Source organism: Salvia hispanica, chromosome 1, assembly GCF_023119035.1.
Source record: "Salvia hispanica cultivar TCC Black 2014 chromosome 1, UniMelb_Shisp_WGS_1.0, whole genome shotgun sequence".
Classification (NCBI taxonomy): domain Eukaryota; kingdom Viridiplantae; phylum Streptophyta; class Magnoliopsida; order Lamiales; family Lamiaceae; genus Salvia; species Salvia hispanica.
Window position 1 is genome coordinate 45,164,678 of NC_062965.1, and position 15,091 is coordinate 45,179,768.

The 15,091-nt window shown below is 38.0% G+C and overlaps 2 protein-coding genes across 6 annotated transcripts; both read left to right on the forward strand.

Annotated features, from left to right (window-relative positions):
• Nucleotides 1-1,395: 1,395 nt before the first annotated feature.
• LOC125201611 (F-box protein At5g07610-like) lies at nucleotides 1,396-3,700 on the forward strand. Of its 4 annotated transcripts, none has more exons than XM_048099793.1 (2): nucleotides 1,396-1,521; nucleotides 2,396-3,700. In XM_048099793.1, exon 2 carries the CDS (start codon nucleotides 2,427-2,429, stop codon nucleotides 3,534-3,536), a length of 1,110 nt encoding a protein of 369 aa, XP_047955750.1. In that variant the 5' UTR covers nucleotides 1,396-1,521; nucleotides 2,396-2,426; the 3' UTR covers nucleotides 3,537-3,700. The 4 variants fall into 4 exon arrangements, with proteins under 4 accessions (XP_047955750.1, XP_047955749.1, XP_047955751.1 ...); XM_048099792.1 differs by having other exon boundaries at nucleotides 1,401-1,521; nucleotides 2,377-3,700; XM_048099794.1 differs by having other exon boundaries at nucleotides 1,419-1,521; nucleotides 2,391-3,700.
• A 7,709-nt stretch (nucleotides 3,701-11,409) lies between these two features.
• Nucleotides 11,410-14,083, forward strand: LOC125199321 (chloroplastic import inner membrane translocase subunit HP30-2-like). Of its 2 annotated transcripts, none has more exons than XM_048097396.1 (6): nucleotides 11,410-11,847; nucleotides 12,288-12,403; nucleotides 13,123-13,249; nucleotides 13,427-13,575; nucleotides 13,672-13,734; nucleotides 13,813-14,083. In XM_048097396.1, exons 1-6 carry the CDS (start codon nucleotides 11,551-11,553, stop codon nucleotides 13,853-13,855), a joined length of 795 nt encoding a protein of 264 aa, XP_047953353.1. In that variant the 5' UTR covers nucleotides 11,410-11,550; the 3' UTR covers nucleotides 13,856-14,083. The 2 variants fall into 2 exon arrangements, with proteins under 2 accessions (XP_047953353.1, XP_047953390.1); XM_048097433.1 differs by having other exon boundaries at nucleotides 11,413-11,847; nucleotides 13,816-14,083.
• The last annotated feature ends 1,008 nt before the right edge of the window (nucleotides 14,084-15,091 follow it).

Sequence of the window (15,091 nt, forward strand, 5' to 3'; positions counted from 1 at the left end):
GCATTAAATGCCTAAATTCGTGGGGTGAATTTTATCCTAGCAATTTAAATTCTCGTGATTACTTTTCTCACATTTGCATTAATTATCTAAATACGTAGGTGCATACGTATACCTAAAACAAACGTCATGGACACAAAATACATACATATTTTATAGCACTCCACTATAAAAAGAAATTGTAATAAAATATGTGTAGACTCTTATTAGGTATAGTAAATTATACGAACGTGGATGATAAATGATATTGCCCATGATATGTGAATTCTCATATTAGGGGATTTACTTCTATAACTAATTTTTTTCTTAAGTTATAATTTTAAAACAAGCAAATGTCAAGAATTGCGTTGAATGTGAAATAAAATAATACTAGTGTGTATGTGATCACTAAAGTCAAGAATTAGACTTTCAGTTATACGCTCAACTTTGATTATTGGCGCAATATTATTGCATTTCCACTCCTCTTACACAACCATATCTTGAATTTCGCTTTGAACATTTATTAATACTATATTTGGTCAAATGACGATGAACGTACTTACCTATTTTGGGTATAGTATTTGACAATGCGTTTTAAACAAGAATGTCAATCCAGATCAAGTTGTATCTCTTTGATTTGGTTTAATTTAATTTAGAATATAGGATTTAGTTATCTTATATATTACTTATATTGTTAATTATTTATGGCATGTAAATTTTCTTGTTTCTAACGTTTGATATATATTTACATAGAAATGCTATATTACAGACTTTATATGAGCCTCATTTATGAGGATTACTTTTGATAAACTTATGTTTAGCATTGTTTATTCTTTTATACATTTAGTTTGTTTATAGGGAAAAATTGTTCACTAAAATCATAATTTTTGGTTGATTTCTTATCAATTCCACATCTTTCAAAATTAGCAAATTAAATTACAATTTTTGTACATCTCTCAAATCTCAATTATACATTCAATTAAAATTTTAATGAAATTTGTCGTTAAAATCATATAATTTTTTTTGTTAACATCTGAATAAATTTAGCATTTTCTATATTATAACGGTCTATTTAGATGGAAAATATACTTTAATTTTATTATATTTTCTATGAAGTTGTACTTCCGTTTTTATTATCTATGGAGTCATTTCAATTTATATATTGTGTACTGGTTTTCGATTTTTGAATTGAAAATAATGAATAGTCAAATTAAATGTTGTGACGTGAGAAGAAGCCTAAGAAGAGAGTGTATATTGTGAGAGACCACAGTTATATAGTAGTTTGGAACAGAAAAAAAAAGGAAGGAATAATGAGAGAGAGTTGAAGGCCTTGACAAAACATGTGATTTGATTATAATAAAACAGTATAATTTGATTATCACCAAACTTACACGTGTAGTAATTGTATCTACACCACAACTTTAGTCAACCACTAAATATTTTGCATTACTTATTTGGGAAAAGCTATAGCTGATATTCAATTAGCAAACTCTCTGCCAATCGCAAACAATTGGCCACGCCGGAGCTATTCCACTCCGCCGCCGAGTATGTTTCCCTCACCTCAAATATCTGTATTCGCATCTCGATTTTGTTATGATTTCTGCCTGTATTTCTGATGTTTCATTCATTCGAGTTGATGTGTGTGTTTCAGCATTCGGCTATTGGATTGGATACTTCCTTCGTTATTGAGGATTTCTTCAGATCTCTTCTGATTTTCAATTAACATCATTTTCATGAAAAGAAAATAAATTTATCTCCCACCGACCAATTGCGTTCTGCATTTTAGTTCACAAATTTCCTCCGACTTTTTATCTTGCTTTTAGTTTCAATTATTGATCAATTGAAGCTTTCTTTGCATAAACAATAATTTATTCATACTTTATTTCCACGTTTTATTGTGATTTATCCAGTTAGTTGAGCTCGATTAAGAAATTAGATCCAAATCAGATGTGGCTGGCTGAATTTTGCCTCGGTTTGCTGCTTTTTGAGCTGGAATTTGTTAGGAAATATGCTCAAATTGACTAATATTTCTTGTTTTGTGATGATGAATTCTGATAATCTAAATTATAATCACCGGCAGCGACGAATTCATGAAATTTGATGCTCACTATTTCCTGAGTTTTGTTTGAGTTATTAATTATATCTTTTAGAATAAGTGTATGCATAAACATTAATTAATTATTTCATATCTTCCACGTTTTTTGTTTGCTTCATCTAGTCTACTTGAATTTGATTAAGAAATCCGCAATTTGTTTTAAATTATATGCACAGCTTGTACAAGTTGACTACAAAGATGCACAGCTTTTTATAACTTACTTAATTTGTGAATCCATAGGCTAGTTTAGTGTTTTATATCTGCACACAAATTTATCCTTTGTTTTGTGACATTATTGATCTCAGTTTGACATGCTTAGAACAGCTTTGCAAGATCGATCCTGCACTCTGATGATATGGTCACTGACAACGAAGATCTGTTGATCGAGATCCTCCTCTGGCTGCCGGCTAAATCCCTCATCAGATTCAAATTGGTGAGCAAGAAATGGTTCAATTTGATATCGAGCCATCATTTCTCCGAACAGCATACTCTGCAGCAGCGCCACAGACGCCGTCATTCAAAGTTGAGGCCTTCCCTCCTCCTCCATCTCGCAGAGGCATCAAGCTACTTGTATCTTCACAGCAGCCCCAATGGTGAAAATTTGGTGCCATATGCTTTCTCCTCGGCTCTAGCTTCTCCAACTATTCGGAGCTTCTCCAACGGCCTTTTTCTGCTCCAGTGCCGCAATGTCGAGAGCCCTTTTGAAGTCTGTCGCGTCTACAATCCAGCCACAAAGCAGTCCAAGAAGATCTTGCTCAACGTGGATCGCATGTATAGAAGTGTTTTGGGGCTCAACTTGGTATTCGATCCCCTGAAATCGCCTCATTACAAGATTGTTTGCATCAAGTCTACTCCGAGGAGGTCATTCAGCCTCTGCCGGAGTTGGTGGAGGCGCTGTCAGATTGAGGTGTACGAGTCTGAAACGAGCACCTGGAAGGTGTGTGGCGAACCTTTTCTGGCTCCACGTGAACTGCTGTTTGATCACGGGATAGAGTGGAAAGACTGCATCCACTGGTGTGGGGTCTTCTTTGATCTTCAAGAGTGTAATATTGGACAGCATCCAGAAATTGTGGTTCCCGGGGATGCTGAAACGGGGGGTTTTCTCCAGAAATATGTAGAGTCGAACGGGTTTTTGCACAATGTTGCTCACTTCCCCACAAAGAAATCTGTTATGGTCTTTGAACTGCAACGTGACTACTCTGAATGGTCGTTGAAGTATCACATTAACCTTGGTGGAGCTTTGGCGCCACTGTCCGTGCTGAGCTACATCAGGGGAGATAGCGAAAAGGAAGAAGATAGCAAGTTGGTGCTTCATGAACCGGGCAAGATTAAGTTTTACGCGCTGCAAGAGAATTGCGTGAAGGGGCTGGTTGATTTCGAAGGGAAGGAGTTTTACAAAGAGGGACAGGCTCAATCAACTGTGAACCGTAGTTTTCAAGTCATTGAAACTCTAGCTTCTGTTTGATCCGGTAGTTTCAAGGTTATGTTTTTCATGTTTCTTGATCTCACAACATGGTTATCTTGTTTATTTATGTATTGGGAAAATTCTTAAACTCCCAAAGTTTGTGATTCATGTCTTGGGCACAACTCATGAATATTACCCAAAACTTATGTTGTTCATGGCTGTCATTTCTAGCAAGTGTGCTTTACATATGCGCATATAATTTGTCATTACGACAAACTTATGTTGTTCATGGCTGTCATTTCTAGCAAGTGTGCTTTACATATGCACATATAATTTGTCATTACGACAATGTAAATGTAATGATGATTGCTCACCAACTTTGAAACACAAATATAGATGAAATCATTTCTCATTGATAACTAATTTAGGCCACAAGAGAGAGTATGAAGTTTTATTGATATACAACCTTCTTGTTAGTTGTTACGGTAATCAATAATTCAAGATTGAATAATCATGCTAAAAACTCATCTTTCTCATTCAAAACAATAATTAATCCATGGTTCCAAGTAAGATATGATGGTGTTTCCAATTATTAATGAAGAGTTGAAAGACTACAAAATCATGTCCATTCAACATGTATCCTTTTTTCAATCTAAGAATGTTTCTATTCTACATTAAACTAACCATATTTTCTTATGCAAAGATTGGGAATCCTAGACATTGTGATTCAATACAAACATACTATTAGGTTAAAAAAATTATAGAGTTTCAAGGCCGATTGGTGCAACGGGGGTTATCCCGAAACTCTGAAATTTTAGGGTTATAGTTGAAAATATATAACTTGAAAACTTATAATCCGAATGACATGTAATTCAATAGCTCGACAACTCGACAATCGAACCGAGTTGACCAGATGGACATCCCTAGTCCTTATTTTTCGCCCCTTCCATTTTCCGACTCCGATACTACCACAGTTCGCTGTTTGAATCACCCATTATAGAGAAGCAATCTTAAAATATACTGTAGTAAAAAACTTGTACTACCACAGTTAGAGCATCCACAATAGCGGCTAGCCCACCGGCTAGCCGATTCGCGTCGCTAGCCGGTCGGCTAGCCGAACTATTGCAATCGGCCAGCCGAGAATCGGGGAAAAAATCGGCGTGGGCTAGCCGAATTGAGGGCGCTGGCCGCCATTGTGGCGTGCCGACCGGCCAGCGCCAATTTTCGTTTTTTTTTATTTTTTTTAAACCGATATATACGTGATTTTAGTTTCATTTTCATTTGCACCACTTGTTTTAACGAGTTTTCTCTCTCTCTAAATTTCTATACAAAAGCAATATCGAGCGATAGACAACAACAACGAGTCCAGCCCGACGACGAGCAGATCTCGACTCCCACGGTACCCGTGGGATCTGGATGGGGCCAGATGGGCGGGAAAACGTCCCTTGACAACAATTGATGGGGATGATGGCTGGAGCGCAGGGGAGGATGCAGGGGGGGATGCCGGGCGGAGTGCGAGGCCAGCGGCGGGCAGGCGACGCCGGGGTGGGGAGGTATGCCCCGGATGCAGCAGCGAGATGATGCAGCAGATGATGGGGATGATGCCGGTATGGCAGGGAGGGATGCAGCCCGGTATACATCCCGGGATGCAGGGGTCACCGGGGGGACACGGTCTATCGTCCCTCTCTTGATTTTTTGACGGCTTCGTCTCACACGTCGACCCAAGTGGAGACGCAATTCACTGGTGATGACCTTTTGTCATTACATGAGATGGGGATCGATCTCGGGAGCCGAACACTCCCGTTCCAGCGGGTCGGGCCGCGCCGAAGAAGAAGAAGGCCAAGGGGAAGGGCAAGGTGGTCGGCGAGTCGTCGCAGCCCGCTGATCACGACACCCCCACGCGGAGGAAGTGGACGAAGGATGAGTACGCCGGCGTGGCCAAGGCGTGGTTGTCGGTCTCGCGACGATCCGCTGGTTGCGAACAACCAGCGGGTCGTCAACATGTGGGCGAAGATTAGAGCAGCCTTCAGGAGGAACTGCCCGCACGGGAAGGGCTACAGCGGGAGGAGTGTCGGAAGGGGTGGGAACACATCAGGACCGTGGTCGGACGATTTTCGGGGTTGTACGCCAACGCCCTCCGCCAGCTGACTAGTGGGCAGAATGAGGAGGACGCCCGGAGGATAGCGGAGAGTCAGTTCCCCTTGCCGGGAAAGTATAAGAAGTTCACTTTCTGGGAATGCTATGTGTTGCTGAAGGACTCCGAGAAGTTCCGGGCCGGGTGCGACGCCGGTTGGCCGAAGAAGCAGAGGCTGAACTATTCCGGCGACTACAGCGGCAAGCAGCGGCGGATCCCACAACCTCTACTCGTCGCCCTCGCCCGGTTGGCCAAAAGCGGGCGCAACGGGCAGCGAGGGGAGGATCCTCCCTATCGCCCCAGGAGGTCATCTCGGCACCCCCCCCCCACACGCGCGTACACCTTATTCTCGCGTCAAAACGGAGGAACGGATGTACAAGGTCTTCCAAGAGTGGAAGGCCGCAACTGACCCACGGAGAAGAGGTTTCTCCACTCGATGCTCGAGAACATGCGGGTGGATTTGGATGCCTCGAGGGCACTGGTGGGGGGTTCGGACGGCGGGCTCGGATACCCTGGGTGGCGGCGGCGAGGACGGCGGCGGCGGCGACGAGGAGTAGAGAGTGGCGGGGCTCGTGTGTGGAAGCCCATTTTTTTTTAAAAAAAATCATGTATTTTTTTTTATCTATGTACCCTTTTTTTAATGAAATGAATGGAATTCTTTTTAAAAAAAAAAAATTAATTTTTTTTTTTTTTTTAATTTTTGAAAAACTATATAAACGCGATTTTCTCTATCTCTAAATTTCTGTACAAAAGTAACATCTAGCGATGGACAACAACAACTAGCCCAATACAAAATTAAGACCTAAAACAAAAACATGTCATATCGTCGGGACCCCCGTTCGGCTAGCGGCAAACTATAACAGATTCAAGGCGGCTCGTGTGTGGAAGCCCGGATTTTTTTTTATTATGTTATTTTTATGATTTTTAGTTAATGTACTTTTTTCTTATTTAAATAAAATTAATGAATTTTCCCGTATATGTCTCGTAAATTTAATTCCGTATTTTAATCGTAATTTTAATTCCGTAAATATAGTATATTTTGAATTATTTTTATTTCGGTTGGCCTATGGCTGACCTAAATCTGATGTGGCAGGTAGATTTTTTAGTGTTGCTGACCTGGAAGGGGAGAGAATAGCTGGCCTATTGCTGGCCTAAGCACCATTGCGAATGCTCTTATTGTGGATGCTCTCATTATAGTAGTTTAAGTCCAACTTTATTTATATAGACTTGGTAACACAAGTTGTTTAGTCTAGTTGCTCTTTTGTTGATGTTATATGTAGACTGAAATTATTGGAAGTGATTGTTTATATTTTTAGTTTTTTGCTGATCATGGTATTTAGTTGTATATGATGATATTAATCAAACTGATACTCCCCCATCTCATAAAAATAGAGACCATTTTCTTTTGGTCTGTCTTATAAAAATAACTCATTTACATTTTTGGAAAATTCTCCCCAATACATTACCCATATACATAAATTTATATATTTAAAACTTATATCACTAAAGCCTACCATTAAACACCAATAATAATATGAGTTTCACTATCCATTAATACTATTTTAATTACCATTTTCATTCCCTCTCTTACCAATTATGCATTTCATGTGCCGTCCCAAATGTCATTTTTATTATGGAACGGAGGAAGTATACTCTTTCTAGAAGCGATAGTGTCTCATGTTAAAATTCTTAATATCTTGTCCCATATCGACTTGGTAACTATCCTAACTCACCTATAAAAGTATGGATAATCCTCCCTCTTATACGGCCTTTTAAGGGATGAGTGACTTATTTCTAATATGGTCTCAGAGCGGGCCCAAGTCGACTATGAATTTTATCCTTCTCTTGCCTACTCATGTGATGGAAGTCCGATATGTCATTACGCCCCACACATGAAGGTCGACGATGAATTTTATCCTTCTCTTGCCTACCCACGTGATGGAAGTCCGATGTATCATTACGGCCCACATATAAAGGGGCGTGTTAAAATTCTTAATATCTTGTCCCACATTGACTTGGTAACGATCCTAGCTCACCTATAAAAGTATGGATAACTCTCTCCCTTATAACGCATTTTAAGGGATGAGTGACTGTAACAACCCGAATTTTTCTATCTTTTTAATTATCATCGAAAGATGTCGGTTGTGCGTTTGAAAATTTTTCGCCTTAATTTCTTTTGTCGAGAAAATGATTCTACATTTTTGCGCCAAAATAATTATTCTTTTCAAGCCCAAATTATTCATATAAATTAAATTCTTTTGAGAAGGCCCATATACCCATCCCTTTTTCAAATTATGCAGTCAAATAGTTGGTCAAATATATCTCAACTCCCTTCCCATGGCTCTTCACCCATCTTCCCCTTTTATTTGAAAAAAAATCTTCAACCAAAATTAAATCAAATCTTTGAGATATATACATAGATATCTTTTCCAACTATAGTATAAATAGTCCATGTTTCCACGTTCTTCCGCAACTAAAAATCTGAGAGAGAAGCCACCAATCTACGAGAAGAAATAGTTTGGAGAGAAGAAACCGAGAGTTGAGGAGATAAAAAAAAGAGAGTGAGGCAGCGACGGTTGAGAAAGAAAATTGACCATGTTAGGAGCGTGACGGCTCCGTTCAACCAAACGTAGCAGCGGCGAGGCTGCTGAGCGACGTGCTGGAGGAAGGCGGCGCCGGCTCTGTGCTGGCAGCAGCGACCACGGCAGCACAATCTGCAACGAGTTTCGGAATCAAGAGCAGCAGCAGCAACGGCGGACAGCAGCTGCGAGGGCGACGGCGTGAAGGGGAAGAAAGAGAGGAGATGACGGAGACGGAGGGGTGAACAGCGCGTCGATCTTGTAAACTCGACGGGTGGAAACGGGCGGCGTGGAGATGGCAGCGGCGAGCAGCAAGAGTGGCGGTGCGAAGCTGATCGAGACAGCGATGGCACTTCTCGCGTCTGCTCGATGAATTCCGAACAGCAGCAGCAACGACTGAGCGGCGGTTGTGGCCGAGACGGGCTGAATTTTGATAGACAACCACGACTTGTCTCAAGGCGACGGTGAAGGGGCTAGAACGGCAGTCCGTCGCCGCTGTGATTACCACTGCAACGGTGCTGCAAATTCAGTGAAGAAGAGAGAAAGGCGACAGAGGATGTGTTTCAAATGGAGAAGAGAAGTCTTTTTCTTAGTTTCTGTTTGGGCCAAGGAAATAATGGAGATGATTGTGTTAAACTTGGGCCAGCAGCTAGTAGCGTAAGGGATTGGATTAAGGTGTCTGGCTGCTTTAGATCAAAGTGCGTGGATTTCAGATTTTCTCAAGTAAAGATCGAAGGGTAAGAATTTAACCTCCATAGAATATATGCATTGTTTAGTTAAATGTATTTTCCCAAAGTCTAATTTATTGCAATATTATTTTCTTTCATAAAAGGGTGAATTTTTGCAAGCTATTTGAGAATGGAACAGAAAACAAATTGAGGATTTAAGAGAACGAGGTGGACTTTCTTTTTAAATAAGGGCAATGCCTAAGTATATTTTTATGAATATTTGCCATGCCATGTTTTGTTTTATCTATGGAACCTGTGTTTTGTTTTATCTATGGAACCTATCTGCGGTGGCTTTTGCCATCTATGGATAATCGAATTCGGTTCTGACTAGAGAGTGAATCCCTACAATACTCTGATTTTTTTCGATATACTCTATTTATTTTGAGCTATGGTCGAGTTTTGTTGTTTTCCCCCTTTCTTTCCCGCTTCTTTACCCATTTCTAATATCTCACTTTCTCTGCTTGGTATTTTTGTAATTTCCACTGTTAATAATTAATAAGGTGTTAAGATTTTGCTTTCAGAATTTGGTCAAAGCAAACTTGTATAGTTTTTCTCTGTCTGTTTAGTAAAGTAATAAAACTTTGCGTGTTTAAAATATCTTTTGAGTGTAATTATTATAATTGGAGATTAGTTAAACTATCTCTGTCTGTTTAGTAAGGTAATAAAACTTTGCGTGTTTAAAATATCTTTGAGTGTAATTATTATAATTGGAGATTAGTTAAACTAAGTTAAGACTCCAGATATGTGGATTCTTCCTTGGTTTTTCCATCATATTCTGTCGCGTATAAAAAAGGTTATATGGCATTGCAAGAATCATCTGCCTGTTTTAATTTAATGATAGTCTTACTAATAAAAGGAGTGAAGGACTAATCTGGAATTATATGGACAAATAAGTGAAGGAGTGAAGGACTAATAAGTGTAGACAAATTCACAAGGGATGAATTATATGGACAATCCCTTCAATCGTGTGTTGTTTAAAACTCCCGTGTGGATTCCAAAGATTTTTTACATATTCATGACTCTGACACTCCACTCGGTCGAGTGATACGGACTGACTATGACAACTATTGACGCTTGGTGCATGGTTTAAGAGCAACTCCAAGGGAGAGGGTAAATGGAGAGGTAAAGAGAAATAACTACCATTTTTACCTCTTCTTCATAAAATTTCATGCTCCAAGGAAAGGGTATTTGAGGAGGTATTATACCTTCTTTCATTTTGAGGAGGTATCTTTACCTCTTCTTGATAGAAAAGGTATAAAGTTAGTTATTTTATTTGCTTTTTGAATTTACCTTCTTTCCTTGGAGTCCATTACTTTTTAAGAAGGTATAATAACCTTTTTGAGGAGGTAAATGAAAAATATACCTTCTCAATATACCTTTTCCCCTTGGAGATGCTCTAAGTGACATATTTTGTTGCACAATTTTAATTATCCAAGAGTCGTATGGTTTGACCCGCACAGATATGTGCACTTTGCACGCTTATTGTTTTGATTTTTCTTGCTTAAAATTTCGTCTTGTCGCCATTTTTTCTTGAGTCCCGACACACGAGAGTAAACTAACACTCAAAATGTAATACTTATATCAAAATTATTGTAATTTGATTTACACCATTTGATCTTGACGAAGCACGAGCATCATGGTCCTTGGGCAACATGACTGGCGGGGATCATGTATAATGGCGCCCGAGGATGCCCACAACTCCCAAGGCTGAGGGATATGAACCATTGATGCACGAGTGATCCCAACGTGGAAGACCATCCATACCCAATTAGAGTTGGGTGAAATTATCGATTCAAAAAGTGGCCAACTTTGAAGAAATAATTATGTTACTTACCAACAATTGGACTGAAGCAAATAAATAAACCACACTCACTTGAAACATAGATTAACAGTACCGCATTAATTCCTCAAGTTAAATAATGGCTCATGTGAAAAATAATTAAGCTGCTGCTTTAGTGACTCATTCCAACACTATATTAAATTTAATAGTATCAATTTTTGTAAGATATAGTACTGTATTTTATTTAATAGTATCAATTTTTGTAAGATATAGTACTGTATTAAAATACAAATACATAGCACAGTTCAGATTTGTATTATGTTGAGCCCACAAATTGGACTGGCACTGGCCTGTTTTTGAGTTGATCCAAAGTAGAAAGATTATGCCGTTATAGTAATCAACAGCATCTGATTAATTATGTACAGTTTCAAGTAAAAAATAATGCATGTTTTCTCTCTCATTACTAATAATTTCATAGGTATAGAGGAGTATGATGATTATGAATTCGAGTTACGTCATATTTTCGAGTATTGCATTGTTCTCGATTTAGTTTTCTTTGACTGAAGTTTAATTAAAGGATTAGTGAATGACTTCATGCACATATTCTTCCTCTAAAAACTTTAATAAAAATTCATTATTTGTGAATACTTGAGTTTTAGGGGTCAAAATGATAATATGAATAAATTAGTGTAGACTGTTATCCTATTCATAGAGCTCTCTTTCTAAAACCTTCCCCAAAAATCTCACTACACACCTAAATCCTCTCGCAAATTCACCCTTGATTAGAGGGGGAAAGCATCTGGAAATCGCCTACACTAAATCTCGAATCGCGGTTGAAAGCTTGCAAGGATTCATGGCGGTGGAAGTCCCAACGAAGGCCGGCGGGTTGATGGGAAATTCTCAGCAAAATCCGGTGGCTTTGGTGCAGGCCAAGCTCAAGGAGGTGGAATTGAAGTTCAAAGGGTGGTTGGCGAAGCAGTCTCTCCCGGTTGAGGCCGCCGTCGTCACCGTCACCAGCGCCGCCCAAGGCGCCGCTATTGGCGCCTTTATGGGAACGATCACTGGCGGCGACGGGAACTCACTTCTCATGCCGCCTCCGAACGCTGCTAACCTTAATCCCGATGCTATGGCGTCGCTCAAACAGGCGCAGGTATACCTTTTTCCTTTTTTGGATAAAATTAAATAAATATTGGAGTGTTTGTTGTTTATTGATAGGCATGTTTGATGGTTTTTAACTTTTTATCCATGTATTTCCGCTTCTATGTTAGATAGTCTGTTTTCTCGTGAGTCAGGAGATTCTGTTATTGTGAGTTTGTGAAAATATTGCATTTCCTTATTCTTTTGCAGCTTTATTTGTTGTTTTGGTATTGTTTTTATTGCATTTCGATATATCGATTGTTTAGCATGATTTGATATTGGAGATGGGGTTGATGATGAGGGTTGCTCTGCGGTGGGCACGTTTGTGTTGAGTTATTTTGCTGATTATGTTCAATGATTAAGATTTGAAGCCTATTATGCTTTAGCAAGTTTCATAACGGGACTCGTACTGCATGAAATTGGTCATGTTTATACCTCATTTTTCATGTTCAGGCTCTTGCTGGAGGTCCATTTGTACAAGCTCGCAACTTTGCTGTCATGACAGGTGCAAATGCTGGTATTTCTTGTGTTATGAAACGATTGAGAGGCAAGGATGATGTTCAAACCAGGTATGCGTTGCTGGAACCTTGCCAACTTTGTATCTCCATTTTCGGGGTGAGTTGCAATTAGGAAATATGAACTATATAAAGTTAGCTTTCAATCATTGCTGCAAGAATTTGAAGCTCTGTTTATTGCCAGGCTGATCAACAAATTTTAAAATGTTTGTTGAACTAGAAAGCGCCCATTGAGATCTGTATAGATGGCTATTCAAATTAAAGCTGAACTCTTTATCCAAAAGAGTGGCCTAATTTTCCTTCACATTTATCTTTCTTTACTAATTATATTCAAATTCATAATTCTTAAAGGAGAAGAATGTTTACAGACTCTTAATCTGCTTTATGATATTGTGTGCTACATTGATGAATATAAAATTCATTTGAAAATACCTGAGTGATCTTTTACTTCTGTGCAACATGTAAATCTGTCTTTTGGGGATATACTCTTAAGTCTTGCCAATAGATGAGTCAACAATTTCATATTGTTATTTTAATTTTGAGATCTAGGATAAGGTAGAAGATTGAACCTAAAAAGTTAAAGACTTGATATTATTATGAAGCTGAAGGTCTCAGTCATTCACTTAATTCTCTAACCGGATGCATTGGTCAATTGTCAGGGATATAGGCTTGTTTTGTTTTTCATATATTTTCCTTTCTCCTTTTTTGAACGCAAATGTTGGTCTTGCTCTCTTCTGTTGTGAATGCTAATTCTCTGGTATTGGTCACTGTAGTATGGCTGCAGCTTTTGGCTCCGGGGCCTTGTTTTCATTAGTAAGTGGTATGGGTGGCCCGAATCCAGCAGCAAATGCTCTTACATCTGGTCTTTTCTTTGCACTTGTTCAAGGTGGAATTTTCCAGGTAATTATACTCAAGTCCATGGAACTTGTCCTTGTAAACTTGTTATTTCTACTATAACTATACAGAGTATGATGCAGACTTGGGATTCAGATCTGTTAATGGATGTAAATAAATTGGATTTTTCGCATTAAGAGTTCAGATTTTGTTACCCTGAGACCCTTTTCATTGTTTGAACAGTTGGGTCAGAAGTTTTCACAACCACCAGCTGAAGATCTGAATTATGTGAAAACGAGATTGATGCTGAACAATCTTGGCCTGCAGAACTACGAGAAGAATTTTAAGAGAGGACTGTTAACGGATACCACACTGCCACTGATAACTGACAGGTAAAAATTCTGAAAAGTGTCACCAGAATGGCCTAAAAATATGAAGTCGGAGTCTTTGCCTAATAACATGGCCTTTTCTCCTATGTAAAATTTCAGTGCTCTCAGAGATGTGAAAATACCTCCTGGACCAAGATTGCTCATTCTGGAGCACATAGAGAGGTAAATGCAAGGCTTAATCTTGGTAACTATTTTGCTGATTTTTTGAAATTTTGAAGTTGTGATTGTATCTTGTGTCAGCAGGGAACCTGAGTTCAAAAACAGGCGAAAGGGGCCTCGTTGAAGGGCTACTGCAACGACACACACTACTTGCTATGGTACGATTGTGTTGCTAGAGAAGAGATTAGTATCTTTTCTAAGAGAGAGAGAGTTGGCGAGAATTTTGCACCATGGCTAAGTTATGTGGTAGAATGTTGTGTTAGATTTTTTTTATTTGGGATCTTAATTAGAGAAATGTGATTTTCCTCAGTTATGTCCTTCGCTATATTCAAGCAAGTGTTGTTGATTGAAAGCTACCTCTCTAATTTTTTTCACCACCACACCTATGATTGAGCCTTGTAGTTGTAGCTGTTCTATACCAAATATACAAAGCTCGTGATTATAAAAGCTTTACTCGCTTGAAAAATTGGAAGTGTAACTGAATTTTTTTAACATTTTACATTGAAAATTGTTTTATAAATATTAATTGATTTTAAATAGATTTTATACTCCCTCCGTCCCGAATAATTCGGGTCACTTTGACCGGATACGGGTTTTAAAAATTGTAATGAAAAGTGGGTTGAAAAAGTTAATGGAATGTGAATCCTACCTTTATATATTAGTTTTATAATAAAATGCAATGTTTTAAAAATCGGACCGGCCGGCGAACCGGCGTCGTTACTGGTTCACTGGTTCAACCGGTTCACTGGTCGAACCACTGGTCGAACCGGAATATTATTATAAACATATATAATTAAATATATAATATATGAAATATATATTAAATAATGAATGATAAATGTAATAAATAATTTATTACTAAAACACATTTAACATTATGTATACTTATATAAAAATATATTACACAAAGAATAGTAGTAAAATATATTGAATATTAAATTTATACTAATACTTTTTATAGTAAAATATATTTTAAATATACTAAAATTTTGTTGATATTTTATAATAAAAACAAATAAAGTTCATTTTTTTTCAAATATGTTTTATTTGACGCAATAATATAACATTTATATAAAATGTAAATGCATACTATATACATTAAGATTCAATAAATAACAAAATGCAATTAATAATATATAAAAATATTAAACCTTATTATAACTGATTATATATAAATAATATTAAAATTTAGTGAGTGCTAAATATAGGTATAGATAATATAATTAATAATTATTTATTAAATTTGGATTATAAGTTAGTGTAAATAAAAATTTATCATGTTTAATATATAAATTTAGTTAATGTTCATGTCATATTACTCAATGCATTGTGGTGGAGTGGTAAAGGTGTTACTAATTTG

What these genes read in the sequence shown, in the direction of transcription:
- LOC125199321 (XM_048097396.1), top strand. Translation starts at nt 11,551, where the DNA reads ATGGCGGTGGAAGTCCCAACGAAGGCCGGCGGGTTGATGGGAAATTCT. An exon ending in CGTCGCTCAAACAGGCGCAG is followed by an intron (nt 11,848 to 12,287) that starts GTATACCTTTTT and finishes TTTCATGTTCAG; the next exon opens with GCTCTTGCTGGAGGTCCATT. An exon ending in CTGCCACTGATAACTGACAG is followed by an intron (nt 13,576 to 13,671) that starts GTAAAAATTCTG and finishes GTAAAATTTCAG; the next exon opens with TGCTCTCAGAGATGTGAAAA.
- LOC125201611 (XM_048099793.1), top strand. Translation starts at nt 2,427, where the DNA reads ATGGTCACTGACAACGAAGATCTGTTGATCGAGATCCTCCTCTGGCTG.